The 18381-nt window shown below is 40.7% G+C and overlaps 1 protein-coding gene across 2 annotated transcripts in view; it reads left to right on the top strand.

Moving 5' to 3' along the window:
• Positions 1 to 5854, top strand: part of MRPL13 (mitochondrial ribosomal protein L13) — a 47216-nt gene extending 41362 nt beyond the window's left edge. For both annotated transcript variants that reach the window (XM_032415798.1, XM_032415799.1), the window contains exon 7: positions 5595 to 5854. In XM_032415798.1, the coding sequence (XP_032271689.1) occupies positions 5595 to 5616 (22 nt within the window). In that variant the 3' untranslated portion in view covers positions 5617 to 5854. The remainder of the gene's footprint in view (positions 1 to 5594) is intronic.
• The last annotated feature ends 12527 nt before the right edge of the window (positions 5855 to 18381 follow it).

The following is an 18381-nucleotide window of genomic DNA, read 5'->3' as shown; positions in this document are numbered from 1 at the left end:
TTAAAAAATTGTTTTAACAATCCTATTAATTTAGTTATTTGTTTGTTTGTTTTTTAAAGCACTATTGAACTTTTTCTAATCAGGATTTGGTACATGGTACAGTGCCTGGAGAAAGGAGTATAGAGGCACCATTATTCTGCCTCACGATTTCCTGTACGGCTGACATCTTTAGTTCAAAGAATTTTAGTTCAAGGAATATGCAATGTTACCAGATTTCCTGTGACTTTATTCTAAATAGTTTCATCAGTACAATGGAAATGACTTAAAACTCAATCAAACTGACCTTTTATTGTTCTTAAGATTACTCCACTGTCCAAATTTTATTGTTTGTTTTTTTTTCTCGTTTAAATATTTCGTTGGAATAAACATTATACTGACAAATATTATTTATGAGTGAAAAGACATAAGACCTAAGGGAGAATAAAATATTTTTGAGATTTATTACACTTAAGTTATACCCAATTTCGTGGATTCACAACGAAATTCAAATGCTTTTTTCTTCTGCAAAATAAATTATCTTAATGGGATAAATAATATTAAGTGTCTAACTGAACCATCACATTATCTGTGTGTTTTATAGCTTTATATTTCATTTTATTCACAAACCAAATGGATTTGTCCCATCATTTTACAATGAAAACTAAAATCTCCCTAAAGATTTTTCCTGAAGTCAAAAGATAAATTTTTTTATAGAAATGTCCCCATTTTCAAGATAATTTAAAATGTGTTGGCCTCTGTCAATCTTTGTCCTAAATTTCAATGAGTGGCGGTATTTTGCCTGTTTCATTTAGTGAGTGACTGGCAACATTTTGCATAGGGATGTCAGTGGTAAAGGATTTGCTATAGAAAATTGAGAATTTTGTGAGAGGTGGTATGATTTTAACTTTCAAGTTTCTGAGAAACAAGTACCATAGAATACTTCTTCAGACAGCCCTTTTTTAAGTTCTGTTTCCTCATTCAAAAAAGTGTTTTTTTTAAAAACCATAGTGTTTGAAGGCAGTTTTCTGCTAGTGACAAGCATTAAGTGCAAAATGAATTACTGCTCTAGAACATTTAGTAGCTGTGTAATTTTAGCACAATTTAGAAAATGAATTAAGGAAAGTCTTAATGTTGGCTAATTCTTTGAAATTCATTAATCTCCCAAATTACCCTAAATATATCTATGAAAGCTTAACATTTTTAGCTTTCACCTCAGAGGTCAAAGTGTACATATGTGTGTCTGTGTGTGAGTGTGTGTGCATCTCCCTCTATGAGAAAATGCACGGTCTACAGACAGAACTTTGTCTTGCTTGCTGCTGTGTTCCCAGTGCCCACAGGTAGACCTGACATTCAGTAATCTTTGTTCAATGAATAAATGAGTGGAATCTTATCTCCCTGAAAGAGGAATTGACTTTTAATTCATCAAGTATGGTAAATTCATATTTTGGGCTTTGCTTCTTTCTTAAAGCTGGCTTAATAGTTATAGCTAAAATAGAAATTTTCCTTAACAGTCTGTGCTTTAGTGTAACTCTGATATATTTAGTTTTGGATACTTTGTATTACGTATATAAAGAAAAGATTATGGTAATTTTGTTAAAATATAACTTATTTCTGTCAAGGAAAACATTTCTATGAAAATTAATAGAGATTAATTTTCTGTAACAGCATTTGAAATGTCTCTTTAAAGATTTCCTGAGATTATTTTAGAATACTGTTATTTACAAAAACATTAACCTTATATAAGATTATCTTTTATTTTAAAACTTCATGATTTTTTATTTGCACTGAAACAGCAACAAAGAACTAAGGCAAATAGATATAGAATATAAATTTGCTCATCATCCTTCTAGCAAAGGATTAAGTCATTTCATTTAAGTTCACTAAAGTTTCAAACAACATTTAAGCATCCATACTATGAAAAGCAATATATTAGATGCCAGGTGTCTTGCTTTTAAAAATTATTTAATCTAATAACTACATGGACTACAATTTAAGCTTTCTTTGATGATAGATACCAAAGGAATTCTGGTATCCAGCCTCATCAGTACATGTTATCATAATTTAAAATTATTATTGTATCAGAAAAGCTTAAAACTGCCTGTCAATAAAGTCCTCTCGTGGGTAGAGCTGTGAAGGATACTGTATAGCAAATGGAATCACCTCTGGCTAAGGAGGAAGTATGTTACCTTCTCTTAGGCGCAGCATAGTTTTAGAAATTTACTTCATTTGCTTCTTCAGCATCTTCAAATAGTCATCCCCTCGTTCTTATGAGTAGCTCTGTGGGAGGTCTAAGGTGAACCCTTGCTAAGTCATCCTGTGGTCCATAGACCAGCACTGCAGCATATCGGAGCTTGTTGGAAATGTAGAATCATGAGCCACTCTACAGATTAACTGAATCTGAATCTGCATTTTCACAAGAGCCCAAGCGATGTGTATACCCACTGAAGTTGGAGAAGCACTCAGGTAAATAGACCTCCCCTCCCCTTTCTTACCTTGGATTCCTTTTAGTGGAAGAAGGTAAGCAGTATAAATGCATTGGATGTGTGCCTGCTTTTGTGTGTGCACGTGCGTGTGGAGAAATAAAACCGTATTTAATGTAAAAGCCTCACTTTTCCCCACAAGGGTACCTACTGAACGCCATATAATACCATTAATTGCCTCCAGTATAAGTTGATGTTTCTGGCTATGCCAACATCTAAAGTACCTAGTCCCTTGGCCATGATATTGTTTTCCCCTCCTGGAAGCAAATTAACAATCCATAAAAGATCCTGACTACCTTCCGTAAAAAAAGGAAGAGTTTGTAAAACAAAGTGGCATTTTCAAGGCAGTCACTGTACTGTAATGACAGATATCTTACAGATATCCACTGTATGCTGGGCACTGTGCTAATTGCTGGAGGCATAATCTCAGTTATACGGGGACCCTGCCTTTAAAGGAACCAACAGCCTACTAGAAGTGATAGAATAAAATGGTGCATGCAGGCACTTGCAGTCAGGAGGTCTGCACTAGGTCCCTACCATCCACTTCCTAGCTGTGTATCCTCAGGCTAGTCACCCAGCTTCTCTGAGCCTCGGTATTGTCAACTATACAATGGGATTGATAAAAGTCTTTCTCACAATGTAGTTATGAGAATAAAATGAGATAATGCATGTGAAGTAGTTGGTGTACTTCATGGCCTCTAATAAGCATTCAGCACATCTTACATAAGTAACATTTATTTACATAAATAAAGTCAAGTATAATTTGAGAAACACTGTAATAGAAGTATGCATGAGATTCTCTGGCAATCTCACAAAGAGGAGCCCTAAGTTAGAAAGGAAGGTCTTGGAGGGCTACCCAGATGATGTGATTTTTGAGGTGGATTTTGAAGGATTAGTCAAGTCTATCAGGCAGAAAAAAGCTCAAGTACCCAAGTCAAGAGGTATGAAAGTTTTTATCTGGGCAGTAGCGGGTAGTGTAATGGGATCAGAATGTAAAGGAATGGGATGTAGAAGGAATAACTCAGAAGTGTTAGCTGAGGCCATGTCATGGAGGGTTATATATTGGTTTCTGGGCTGTTTGAATTGTGACAAAGCAGTGGAGGACTACTGAAGATTTTTTAGGCAGGGCCACTTGATATGCAGAAGTGGGATGGAAAAGAAGGAATCTGTGGTAGGGACTCTTGACAGGTCTCCCCCTTTGCCCCCTTTCTCCTAAACTCCACATCCTAATTGCTAGCTGCCTGTCATGTCCAAATCTTACCATTTTCAAAACCAAGATCCTTCCCCCCTTCCAGTCTGTTCCTCTGCCTGTATTCCCTATCCTGAAGAGATCAGCAGCATCGCCATTCATGGAGGTCTTCAAGCTGAAAATCAGGGATCATTCCTGAATCCTCATTTTCTAGTAGCTCCTTCTTCCTCCATCTCCCTGGCCCCTTCCCTTTTCCCTGTCCCTTCCCACCTTCTCCCCACCAACATGGTACTTTTCTGCCTCTTAAATCCTGAACCTGTCCTTTCTTCTCACTCATCACTGCTACAGCCCCAACACAGCCCTCTTCTTTATCCTCCTCTATTCCCGCCAGAAAATCTTCTTGAAACAGACTGGGGCCTTATTAGCCCCCTAGAGCTTTCAGGTCACTACCTACTACATACCTCATATCACGGATTACACCCTTCACACACATTTCCAGTTTTATTTGTAAATCCCACCAAAAGGTCCTTTTGTCATCTCATTGTTACTTAATAAATTAACCTTTGGTGTGGAAACAACTAGACTAAGCACATTTAGTTTTATCGAGTGGAGTTGCAGAGACTTCTTGTTAGGACCTTAGCTTAGAAGATTCCTTTCTGATGACATCATCACCACCCTTTAGTCGTAATTACATGAACCAGCTCAACAGAAGAAGTGGTTTCTTGAAATGTGCTGGTGTGTCTTGACTGGGAACTGCTTCCACTAAATTGAGTCACTAGCCAAAGATTAAAAGGATGCACTTTGGAGCCACATTCAGCTCTCGGACCACACTGTCATTTCCCAGACTTTGGATGCAGTTTTTACATTTGGAAAGAGATTTCAAAAACAGTGACAGAATTCTGCAGTTTCTCCTCTAGTTGTTATAGAACGGCTGATATGGTGAAGCATATTTGGCTGGTTTCCCAGATCAGAGCCTATATTCCTCGGAGTTAAATAATAACTTTAAATTGTAATGTAGTTTATTTACTCAGCCACTAGCCTGTTGGTCTTCATAGCTGAGCTATCTGGTATCTTGTGAGTATTCTGTTGAAGAAAACATGCTGTGAGTGTAGAAAGGGACTAGATAAGTTATTTCGGGGCAAACAGAGTTCATCTACTTTTTAAAGGAACTCAAACTATCGAATATTTTTACAGCTGTTTCAAAAACATCTATTTAATTTACTGATTACAAACTCCCTTCTGAAAATCGCATGGGAGCTCAACACCTACAAATACACCTATGGAAAAGATAAAAGGACACTTGAACATTTTTTTGCATTTTGTAATTTCCTGCTCTTCATTTTCTCCACCGTTAAGATTTAACATTTCCCTAAAAAAAAGTGTTTTTTGTTTTAATTTACTACTGGAAGTAACTTTCAAGTATGATTAATCCTATAAATGCATGAATGAGGAAAAGACCAGTTATATGTATGTAATTAAAATATCAAAGGCCTGGTGTTTATACATTTATTTTGTATTTGTATCATAATGAAAAATAAATTTAGCATGATAAAATAATATAAATAGGGAAATTACTCATTCAAAAATGGCCTTGATTAGGCAAATCCATATGCTTATATGGATTTTTAAAGATCATAGCAGTCCTGTGAAAAAGTCTTTAAGAAAGTATATTTAAAAATAGAACAGAAATTTAATTGAAGTTTTTAAGTTACAACATTCACGCACAGGCACAAGGCAGTCTATATTTATACTCTCGAAAGAGCTTGGGAATTGTCACTTCACGATGATTTGGCTTTAGTGTTTTTCACCAGAAATCTAATGCTTGTAGATAATTTCTCAATGAACAGTTACTTTCATTTTAAATTGAAAAATAATCTTCCTTCATCAGGCAGGAGAAAATGATAGGATGATTCATAAAGAAAGAAATGTTGATTTTTGTCTTTCAGACCTGAAGATTATCGCCTCTAGGAGAATGAAAATTGCTGGAAAGAGCAATGAGGTGACTGAAGCTTCTTCCCGATGAGTCTCCCGAGCTACAGGCCGAGTGAGGCAGCTGCTGCGTTTTGACAAGGAACTTGCCATGGGCACTGAAAGCTTGTGGAGAAAGATCAGGAGGTGATAATCCTTCGATAGATACGTTATTTTATAGAATTATTTTATTATGTAGTCCAATTTGGATGTTGTACGTGATAAGAATAAAATTGCTTAGTTGTTTAACTGTTCAATTTTTCATTTAACAAAAACACAAACCCTAGTGTTGTACCTAGGTACAAACCTAGGTGCAGATAAAGTTGCCGACAAGTGCCGGTCGGTGCAGATTCCCTCAAGTTCCGCCATCACTGTTCTGCCCCCCACCCCCCGCCCTGGGGAAAACAAGGCCCACTTTCACTTTTCCTTTCAGTGATTATTTTAGCTAACCTCCCAGCTCAGAAGGGTAAGGTCTGCGCTGAGGTATTTACAAAGCGCAATCATCTTTTTCCCATATAGCTCTTGGTCTCCATGACCCCAAAATAAACTATTGCCTGTCTGCTCCCTGGAAATCTCACTGCCCTGCCTGTGCTACCATGTTCAGACCCCTGCACGGTGTCTCTGGATCTTCTCCTGTTGGCTCCTATTCACTTCTGTGCAGGGCACTTAGACTGGACTGCTGAGATAAATATCCCTAGCAGAATCTCTTGAGAAATTAAGACGTGGAGCCATTGTATTTGGGCATTTTTGTGGGAGTTTGATTTTTTTGCTTTTTTTCTTCTCTTGTCCTAGCCAGTCAAGGAGTGAATTTCAGACCACCTTTCCCATTCACTCAGCAAACAGGTATTTTCCAGGCACAGTGCTAGGTGTTGGGAAAATAGAAATCACACATGTCTTGCCCCAGCAAAGAGCATATACAGTCTACTGGAAAGGAGCTGTAGATCGACTTGTAAATAAGTGCCCTTGGGTGTCAGAGGTGCGGACATTAAGTCTGTATGAGCTGTGATGGTAGTAAGTATGTGTAGAGGAAAACAGTAACTAAAATTAAAGAGGGAGTATTGCTAGTAAGCATCTGCCAACTTGCCAAGCACAACAGCTTTATATAAGTGCATGTAATCCATACTGCAACCCTATAATGTACATAATGTAACCCTCCCCATTTAAAAACAGAAAAGCTGAAGTAGCAACAAGTTAGGTAACTTGGCCAAGGTCACAGAAGTGAACTGCTGAGTGGTCATCAGGATTTGAGTCCAGCCCGTCTGGTTCAAAAGCCCATGGACTTAGCCACTGCTCGCTGAGAAAAAGTGTTTATGTTTCTGTATCACAAATTCTGTAATAAAGCAAGCATAACCTGGTCCAGGTCAACAGCTACCATTTGCAAGGAAGTGGCAGTTCTATTTTAAACCGTTGGACCAAAAAAGAAGCTCCCCCCTCCCTTCCCTGTGATGTGGTAACTGTAGGTGTGAGTCAATATGAAATAAGCCTCCAGCTCCTGATGCAGTAGCTTTAATAGAGAGGAAATTGGTCTGGTGTAGCCCGAACACCTAAAACAATGCCCGGCAGGTATTTCTTGATTGAGAAAGGCTCACTAAAGAAAGCCTTGGTTTCTAACTGCAGGATTTGAGGAAGTGAGAGCAGAGCAACATGCTCTACAGTAACATTGAGCCCAGTCCTCATCATATTCAGTAAGAATATGGGCACCGATCGCCATAAACCCCACTCTCACTTGCTGTGGGAGAGCCCCCTTGGTGGGGGAGGGGCCGCCTGACCCTGTAGAACCGTCTAGACCTAAACAAAGGCTATATTGGTGGACTGAGTCGCTCCTCCTTACCATTAGGTGCTGACTCCATTTTGCATACGGAGAAAACCAGAGCAGGGAGGCTTTTGCACTCCGTAAATGGCCTTCCGAAGCAGACTGTGTTACAGACCTTCCTGCCCTTTTGCCATTGCTCGAGAGTTTAACAGCCTGACCTGTACGTGTCCTAAGAGAGCACCACCACAGGTAGCCAAGCGGAAATCACCACTCGCTGTAGGGGACCCAGTAACCTCAGGGAGGAAGACAAGACCGACCACTGGAATCGTGGCTCCTACTGAAGTCATCACTGAAATGAAGAGAAGAAACAAAAGAGAACTTTTGTTTTCTTACAGAAAAAGAAGGAAACCATAATTATTTCAAGAGTCCTATGGGAAGGAAAAGAAAGCTGATATATATAGATATAGATAGATAAATATATATATAATGGCTATGTGTAATGTGCAAATTGGTGCAGATAAATAGGAATCAAATCACTAAAACCAAATTTGTATTGGTTCATACGCAGTTTTGCACTATTCGCTAACACCAGGTAAACGTGAAAAACACCATCCAGCTGCGCATAATGACCGGTGGTAGAATAATACAAAACACCTCTCTCAGTTTTCCGCAAGTGCATCGCCTACTGTATTCTCTCAGGAAAACACAGGGTGGTGTCCTGATCATAAGTGGCAAAGGAAAAGCCTTAGGCATTGCAAAAGCTCTGAAACGAGAGTGCGCTGTTGCCGTCGGCGGTCGGCCTTAAGCACACTCATGAACACAGGAGGCAACACTGAAAACAAAAGAGGCAAGAGCGTAATCTTAACTTCCCAAGAATCACCTGTTTTCCAGGCAGCTGAAGCCTGACAAGCACTCATTTGCTGGGGGCTGAAGGTAACCCCAAATCTGATGCAGCACGAGAGCACTCTGTCATCTCCTCGTTGGGGTCACGCAAACAGCTTCTTTATGAGAGGTGGGAACTAACAAAACCAGAAAAGTCGGATTTCTGTTTGAAGCTAATGCAGAGGAACAAAAACCAGGACAAGGACCAGGACCACAGCCATCTACCTCCAGTACCCCATTTCATTCGAAAAACTTGAATCTTCCTTTTACCTGTTTTCCATAGTTCACAAGCCACAACCCCTCACTATAAACACCTCCACTAAGCCAACGTCATGTCTTGTCAAAACAACATTCTGTATTTACTATCATGTTTATTAGGAACTTATGTTTAAAATTATGATAGTTTTCTTGTATCACAAGATGGTACAAGGTCTGAGCTTCCTGCCCAACTCCCCTTTTCCCATAATCCCTGTTATTTTGGGAGTGCAAAATTCTGCCATCCAGGGATTATTTTTTTAGGGATGCATATGCCATGTTATAGGGCAGACGGCTCTACTCACTGTAATCGCTGGTTTGGCACCTCCTTCTGTCAGGCTGACTCTTGTGGGGCCCTAAGAGGTCACCCTCCCCCAACCCCAGCAGAAGTTGGCCACATGGGAGATACTGTGCTAAAGTCCGGTGCCATCTCCCTGTCGAGTCTGAGCCCGAGTTGGGAGCACCTCCCTGGAAGGCCTCCTTTGTAGGCACGGTGGCCTGCCCTCCTCTGCAGGCGGGGCCATCCCCAGGCTTCCATCAGCACCTCACAGGTGGGCCAACACAAAGCTAGGTTCTACAGCGGGCCTTTTAAAGGCATCGTTGCCCAGAATGCAATCCTTTTCTTGCCTGTCCTAATTCCTACTCCAAATTTACAAAGCAAATACAAAGAACTAGGACCGGTGAGACTGATAATGTCCCTCGGTGTGGACAGACCGGGCCACGTGCTGACCCAGAGGCGAGGATTGTGATAATGAAGCAATGTTGCCATCTTTAAAAGTGATTGCAAAGCAGAATTTTGTTTTAATTGTAGGCTTAATTTAGATGAAGGAGGTTTTAAAAAACATGCAAACGGCCGTGATCAGATTCCCACCATAGTTCCTTCCTCCTCTGTTGCGAATTCCCTGCTAGCTGCACCCAGACACTGTCACTGTGCTTGTGACCCCATCTTTTTTGTTTTTTTTTTTTTTGCTGCATGATTTGTTTTCTGACCTTCTCTCCTGTTGAAGGGGCTTAGTACCACATGTAGCAAGAACAACACTAACTGTCCACTGTTCTTCCTGGCTGAAAACTTCCCGGTGGAACAGGTAGCAAGTTCTGAATCGGCAAAGCCTTCGAACCCCAGGAGGGGTTCTGCTGCCAAGCTCCACAGTGCTGAGTTTGAATTGGATAAAACCCTATTTAAGAAGGTATGATCTTTCCAAGACCGACACGAAGGCTACATTTCAACTTAAATACAGGCTCTTACAGAGAAATGGTATCTCTCTCTCTGCCCAAAAATCTGAAATAAGAGAGTTGAATAGTTTTGCAGCATCTCGACCGCTCAGGGCTTCACCTTAGAAGAATGTAAATCTGAGATCAGCTACTGGTAAAACAGATGGGTGCCCCACACGCGCCCCAACTTCTAGTAGGCTGGCCGCCAAGAAGGTTTAGGATACATTTTCCACACAAAGACAGCATAAACAGGACCTCAGAAGGAGACACGGGTTTGTATCTGTGCCATTTGGTCCACGAGAAACCCTTTGATTTCAAACAGATCTTTATTTCAAGGCTTAACTTTGCTTTCACTGCCCTCACTTCTCAAGTCCAAAGATAATACTCATTAAAGCCTTGCAAACAGAGGCCCCTAGAAGACCCTACTGTTTCAAGCGTGACACCTGTGCTTTATAGGGTGCTGTTGTGGGGCTCCAGCTCGTCAGCCTATACTAAATCGTTCAGAATCACCACTCCGAAATGATGATGCCATCCGACGTCTTTCGCAATCACAAAACTCAAAGGGGTCTTGGTATTTAGAGAAAATTTTGAGTATAATATAAGCAACTGTCTTTGACTTTTTGGCAAATTCACAAAATCCAAATAAAATATTTGTACAACTTGTGTGAGAAAAATACTGCCAGTTATTTCATTATTACACACCGTTACCATCACCGTGTATAGGTGGAGTCAGTAAGTCATGAGAAATGTGAATATGTGTACCCTTCAGAAAACTGGACCCCGAAGTCTAAACCTTGGAAGCGGTGATTCATCAGCCGGCTCTCCAGTCTATATTAACAAAGGATCAGCTGCTGTATTTCATTCAGCCATTCAACCAATATTTATGTTCCAGAAACTATTCTAGGTGCTTGAAATAGATACGGGAATAAGTTTCCTGCTATCATGGTGTGCTACTGTGATTTATAATAAGAAATGTATATATTTGGTCTTCATCCTGTTTCTGGCACAGAGCTAAAACTCTTGGAATTTCCTAACTGGTGAGAGTGGTAAAGATATATTTTGTTATATTAATGAGATGACTTTGGGATCGCACCTAAGGATGGGGACTGGTTGCCAGAACCAGCCACAGGGTAGAGGACTGGAGCCTTCAGTCCCACCCCGACCTCCAGGGAAGAGAGAGGGACTGGAGGTTGAATAAATCACCAGTGGCCAGTGAGTTAATCAGTCATGCCTCTGTAATAAAGCCTCTGTGAAACGCCGAAAGGTCAGGGTTCTGAGAGCTTCCAGGTTGGCGAACCAAAATACATCCACACGTCGACATGCCAGGCCCCAAACCCCATGGGGACAGAAGCTCTTGTGTTTGGGACCTCACCCTATGTGTCATTTCATGTAGCTGTTGATTCGTATCCTTTTAATACCCTTTGTAATAAGCTGGTGATCCAGTGAGTCAATGGGCTGCCTGAGTTCTGTGAGCTGCTTTAGCAAAGTAATCAAACCCAAGGAGGGAGGCACAGGAGACAACCTAGATTTGTCGTTGGTATTGAGCGGGGGACTGAGCTCCTAGCCTGTAGGATCTGTCCCCAGGATCTGACTGTCTCCAGGATTGAGTTGAATCTGTGGGACACGATCAGTGTCCACAGAGAATGGAGTTCATTACTTCAGGTGTTAAAGCACACGTTGGAATGGGTTTCACACTGGAGTCTACATTCTAGTGAAGGGGTGCAGACAGCAGACAGAATACGTTACCTAGAGAGAAGTTATATAAAGTTATATTCGCAGGTGTTAAGTATGAGATCTCTCAGCTATTGCCACGATCCTCTTGCACAACACCACTCGAAAGCGATCATTTGTTTTTTTCCTTTCGTGTGTGCAAGTCAGCTGGAGTTCAGCCAGCTGGAACTGGGCTTGCCTTCAAGCCACAGTCTGGGTCCGGGTCTCTTCCACACATCTCTGGCCGTCCTTGGGCCAGTGGCTGCTGGGGGCATGAGGCACATTCTCACGGTGAAAGACAGAAACACAAGAAAGCAAGCCTAACCACGCAAGCAGATTTCAAACCTCCGCTTGTGTGATGTGCGGGGACATCCAGTGTGTGTCATGCTTGTGTGTCATGCTGGTTGATGTCTTCCAAGGCAAAGTCAAGGGATTGGGAGGTATTTTGCTACCTTGGAGATAGAGGAAGTGGGCGGTGAAGTGGATATTTTATATATTTATATTTTATATACAATTTACCCAACATGCAAAGGGAAGAAGAGGTTGACTTCTGTGGTTTTTAAGCCCGAGTTAGCAGGAATTTTGACAGATTGAATAGAGTGGGAAAGAAAGAGGTGATCCACTTTGACCCTTTACCCAAACCTCTGGGCACTCACCTGCGGCTTCCCTTACCCCAGTATGCCAAGACAGTGAAATAAGAAGAAAAATGAAACAAATTTGAGTCTTCTTAAGGAAGTAAAAAGAAAAAGTTTTTCTTGACCCTGCTTTTTGCACCACTCCCCTATTTCTTTGCTCCTTTTTGCACCAAGACTCATCCAAAGAGTGGAATATACTTGTTCTCTCCATTTTTTTATAATCCCTCTTTTTCTCTTCAATTCTCTCAAGCTTTTGCCCTCGCCATTCTACCAAAATTGCTTCTTGATTCGTTTCAAATGACCTCCACACTTTCCATGTATCTCAGAATAAAAGCCAACATTTATACCATGGCCCACAGCCCAATATGTAATCTGGCCCCCAGTGACCACTCTCATCTTATCTCCTGCAATTCTTCTTCTGCTCCTTCTGCTTGGCCATGCTAACTTCTTTACTGCTTCCGGAATACCCCAGGCATCTTCCCACCAAGGGCCTATGCTCTCGCCATTTCCACTGCCGTGAAGGCTCTCCGTGCCTTCCTCCTCCCTGTCCTTCAGGTCTTTGCTCAAATGTCACTACTCATAAGGCCTACTCTGACCACCTTATTTAAAACTATAGCCCTCTTCCTTCTCACCCTCAGCTCCTTCAATCCTCTTACCTTTACTTTTCCATAACACATTCTTCCTATGTGTGTGTCATTTACTTACTTATTAGGTTTATTATATATTTTCTATCATTCTCACTAGAATACAAGCTCAAATGAGAGAGCGATTTTTGTGCATCAATCTTGTTGATGTATTCCATGTGCCTGAAATATGCCAGGGATATGTCGTTGTTGCGCCATAAACACATGCCCATAGTCCAAATGTATGTAATAACTTGGGCAAATCGCAATGGTTCCTAACTAGTCTCCCGGACTCACATTTCTACCCTCATATTACATATCCCTTCTGCTCACCTATGGCTTAGCCAGAGTTATGGTGGATAGTTCTGTGAGTTCAGACTCAACCCTGCTGGCAGCGTCCTATCTCATGGGTATGCTAGGAACTTCTACTTTCTGTCTCATAGTACTGTCATGCAAAGACAGTCCCCGAAATTAGAAGTTAATACCCCCCAAACCAAGGCTCAACCAGTGGGAGACAGGGAGTGAGAGGAGGAAAGCTTCAGCCTCCCACCCTCTGGAGACAGTTCTAAAAAGTAGTCTCTCACTCCTCAAAGGGCATGAAGGAACTGAATCCATGCAGCCTACAGCAGTGATCCTGATTATCTATCTTTATATTGGCTTTCTCTTGTTCCCTGTCTCATTTGCACTGCTCTTCATTGCTATTTCTTTAGATCACCTCCCAAATAAACTACCTGCCCTGAAATCCTTGTTTCATCCAAAAGAACTCAAGCCAACACATACCAAAATCCATCCTTACATTGAAGCCAAAGAGATACTTCTAACATAGAGGTTTCTTCATATCACTCCCAAACCAAAATACTTTGGTGATTCCCCATCACCTGGTCTAAAATCCACACACCTTAGTAAGGCCTATAAGTCTCTGTCAGAGTTTTGTAAGCCCACCTCTCCATTCTCATCTCCCTCTACTTCTATTGTAGGACTTTACATTTCAGTCCTTCTTAACCATTGGTAATTGCCAAACAAGCATGTCCTCATGCCTCTATGCCATGGAATAAACTCTCTTCATTTATTCTCTACCAATCCCATTTCCACCAATGCTCATACATCTATTCTTTCCAGGCATTCTTAAGTATTTCTTCTCCCTTGTTATCTCTGTCCCATGTAATACATCAATATAACCATTGTTTTATTGTGTTGTAATTGCTTATTGCTCCATTGATGAGCTGAGCTTATTGAAGGCAGAGAATGTGTCTCTTCTTTTGTGTATCCCAGCACCTAACACAGTGTGTGGCTCATGGAAAACCTCTAAGAGTGTCTGGCACATAAGAGGCCCAGAGTCTATAATAAATATTTGTTGCATGAGTAACGGCAGCTGTATTAGCTACAATATGGTTAGCTAATGTAACACACACACATATTTCTGGGCTGTTGTTACTCTATAAAAGTTTATTTCTTGGTCATGTAACAATGCAATGCAGATGTTCCTAATCAGTCACTGGCTTTTTGCAAAGTCATTCCGGAACCCAAACACCTTCCATCTTATGACTCCAGCCTCCTCAAAGACCTTGTAGTCCTCTGCATTCAGGTAGCAAATGGGAAAAAAGCAAGTAAACAAAACACACACACACAGACACACACACACACACACATCTTAACTTCCTTGACTCAGAAGTCACATATATATTTCATTGGTTGAGAACATGTTATACAGCCATACGGAGGGGGTCTGGGCAATAAAAATCTACTTTGTATTCGAGAAGACGAGAATATAGTTTTAGCGGAAGCTAGCAAGGCTCTAACATCGAAGCCAATAGGAAATTCTCGGTACACTAGATGTAAGTGTCTCTTTGGTGATACTGGAGTCAGGAAGGTAAGAAATCTAGACTTTCATCAGTTAAGGAAAGAATGTATGGACAAGAAGTCCAAGATAATACAATCCCTAACAAGTAACAAAGCAGGTGATTGCTTCCAAACGCACTTGTGTTCGCTGTAGTCAGGGCCTGCTTTGATAGGAATAAAAATTCAAAAACCAAATAAATGTCAAGATTCAAAAATGGTGTCCAAGCCACAGTCTTCCTGGTAACCATAAACATCATTGTTCAGCTGTCTAGAAATACAACAATAGAAGCCATCAGCCTATTTCCAATAGAAGCCATCACGTTCACACTGCCAAGCTACTGGGTTCATGGCCCCTTTGATCACTCCCCATCCTTGAACACTATCTTTAGCCATACAGGTATATTTCCAATTCCTTTCAAAAACACCCAGATACAGAATGGTAGATATTTCAGGAGAAGAAAAGTAAACATCCCCAAAGCTGTAGAATGTGGACAGACTGTTACTGCTCCCTGCACAGCCGGCTTTTGAGTCATATCCATTTTTTCTAGCTTTTCCATTGCTCTCGGTCACGAGAGCTGTGGCTCTGTCCTGGTTTGATAAACCATGCTCATACCTGACAGTGGAATCGGATAGAACCCGTTGGCAACGCTCCAAGGACACGAGCAGGAGCGAGCGGACATGGAAGAGTTAGTTAGCCGGCCTTCTAATTGGGGTGTCCAAATCGGATAGCTGGCACGTGCATAAAAAGAACTCAGTTTGGGAAGTCGAATCCTGTCGGCCTCCAAACTTGCCAGTTCACAGGCATAATGTGAGCAGGACGTGAGAAAGGACAGGTAAAGTGAAAACACGTGAATTTTCTAATAACTGACTTCTCTTCAATACATCTAGTCAGTGACACATTCAAATAAAAATGACTCCTCACAATGAAAGCTGAGTTGGTTAATGATTTTGTGACATAGTTTTTAGTGCGTAACAGGGATACAATTTCATCAGGATTCACTGATTTGTGCCAGATGACAGGAGAATGAAAAATGGAGATAAATGTCTTCAGTAATTACACTTCTCTTCGCTGTCACGCTCACTTAGTTTTGCTTTGTTACCATACAACATTCATTTTAGAGCTGAAAAAAAAAAGGTATGTTTACTTCTCTGGATTTCATTATAAAATTTCTTTTAAACTTAAGTTAATGAAGCTGAATTTCACCACATGGGTAATGGGTCTTTTCTAATCAGTGAGATAAAATGCAACTAAACAAAGAAACAAACAGCTAACAAAATATGGTAAGTCAGCCCGCATGTGTTTTTTATTACTTAGCAAGATACAGAGAAAAAAATAAATCATTACCAACATTTATGCATTTACAAATGCTACCAAAACAAGCAAATCATTCCACCACTCCTGGTAATGCATTTAACCTCCTGCCCCTTTTGTTCTGCTTTTAAAATTATCGTTGCCTACGATCTTTCTAAATATCCTAAAATGACTCATTTTTCTTCATTTATTCCAAGTCATTAGTTATGACGAGGATATTAAGAAGGTAAAGTCTTTATAAAGCAGAATTTTATTTTAAAATCTTTTGTGATTTTCCTGTAAAGCGTTAAGCTTCTGAGAGCACATATTTTTTGCACAATGTTTTCATGCAATACAGAAATGTCAAAAATCAGCATTTCGGTGAAATTAATACTTTACTTAAAAAACTGAAAGTTCCCCGCAATCCCCGCAAACACAGGAGATAACCATGGTTAGGTGTCTGGAGTTTATTCACCCCAATCTTTCATTATGGATAGATGAGAGCAGAATAATAGATAAATATCATACATACTGTTCAGCAATTTGCTTTTTTCATCTAACAATACAGTTGAATATCTTGTGTCAGCCACATGTGTAATCAAATTACTCAGTCTGATACATAATGTAAAAATATTGCAAGTTTATTCATGTAGTTAATTTTTCTTAGTGACAGAATAATTCTAAAGAGTCTAGAAGAACCAGGACTTTGTAGCAAAGGAATTCTCTGAACTCTGAGCTTGTCTAGCACAAATGAACCTTTTACATCAGTGTTTCCAAGGCCACATCAAATCAGAATAAGATGTTATGATTTTTTTTTAAACTAAATATTTTGATTCACACCTTGGAAACCTCCACTCTACATCTGAACAGCCCTTCTGTTGGGGATGGCGCAGAGAGATTAAGTCCTGCCCAGCTGTTGTAGTTTAAATTAGTCATCTTCAATCATCCCACCCTGTTTCGTCCTTCTTAAGTCCCTGTTGTCTGCTCATATTGTACTTACTCTGGAAAAAGCAGAAAAACCTCAAAAACCAATGTGCCATGTTAAAGTTATTCTCTCTTCCTCCTCAAGTTTCTAGCTCACTTAGTGATATTACCATTCGCTCCATCTCCCAAACTTGAAATCTTGAAGCTCTTCTTACCTTCTGCCTGTGACCTCCCCACCCCCCTTATCCCATCAGTCATCAAGTTCTGCTCATCAGACTTCCTCATCTGTTCTCAAAGCTGGCCCCTCCTCCTATTCCCCATTGCAGGGCTGTGGGGCAGGCCCTCGCCTTCTGACCCGCAGCAACTGGCAGCACGGAACACACAGGAGAGGGGCCATGAGCTATGGCAGCAACCAGAATTAGAAACCCTTCTTCACCTTTTCAATGTATTTGTGTAACATTGGACGTGTTATTACCTTACGTGTTTGAGCCTTTGTAAAAAGGGAATACTTAGCTTAACTTGTGAAAATCAACTTAATGTAGGGTATCCAGAACAGAAGCTAGCAAATGGGAAGTCTTCATGAAATGTCTTTTTCCTTCCTTGATCGTCCCCAACACCAGTCTGTCACGCACACTGGATCAAAATTGTGCCTCCAAATAATAAGTGCAACCAGATTGCTCATTTGCTTAGATACCCAGTGGTTTCCTACTGCCGTCAGGCAGAAATCTGAACATTTTAGCCTGGGGTAGATCTTCCACAAGCTGGTACAAATGACCTTACCCACTTCCAATTCCAGCAGGAAGTGAGGAAGCTCCTATGACTCTGTATTCATCTTTTCTTCTCCATCACCCCAATCCATGGCTGAACCCACAGCAGATACTAGTTACAAATCCGACGGATGCATGCATGCATGCACAGACGAATGGGTACATGAGCCCATGAATAACTAGATTTATAGGAAGACATGACTTATATACCTCTTCCTCACATTCTGCAATACTTAATAGATCTCAATTTGCAAGTCCCTATAGAAGCTGATCATTTGTTCCTAGGCTTTATTCCTGTCTCCCAAATGTAATGGCTAATATATAGAGAAAACTCTTCCTACTGCAGACAGGTTATAAATGAAACTGTGCCAGGATGAAATGATTCTACAAACATTTACTGAGCAGCTTTCAATGCTAAGCACACTGTGGGCAGTTGGAGAGCTCCTAAAGAATGCACACAAATAATATGGGGACACAGAGGTTAAAGAACTAACTAGAAAAGGGGACTGTGGTGTAATGGTCGTCAAGGTTGTCCAGGTGGTCATGGTGGGGTTCAGGGAAGACTTCATATAGGAAGAGGAACCTGGGTGAGTTTTGGAGGTTGAGTATAAATATAAGTAGGTCATTTAAACTGAGGTGGGGCAGAAAAGGGCCTTCCAAGTGGGAAAAAAAAGGCAAGCAGGTCAAAGATAGAGAAATAAGAGAGAACATGCATTAAGGTTTTTGCAACTAGTTCATTGTGGCTGTAGTTTGGAGACTATGAATAACTCAGCTGAAAGATACATTTCAAAATAAAATAGGGAAAAAAAACAGGTTGAAGAATCTGTGGAAACAAAAATGAAAGAGGGAGAGAAGGAAGCGGAAAAATCTCCAG

This window comes from Phoca vitulina, unplaced genomic scaffold, assembly GCF_004348235.1.
Source record: "Phoca vitulina isolate PV1807 unplaced genomic scaffold, GSC_HSeal_1.0 scaffold18, whole genome shotgun sequence".
NCBI classification, from domain to species: domain Eukaryota; kingdom Metazoa; phylum Chordata; class Mammalia; order Carnivora; family Phocidae; genus Phoca; species Phoca vitulina.
The sequence above is the reverse complement of the archived record's forward strand: the minus strand, read 5'-3'. Positions and strand labels throughout refer to the sequence as shown.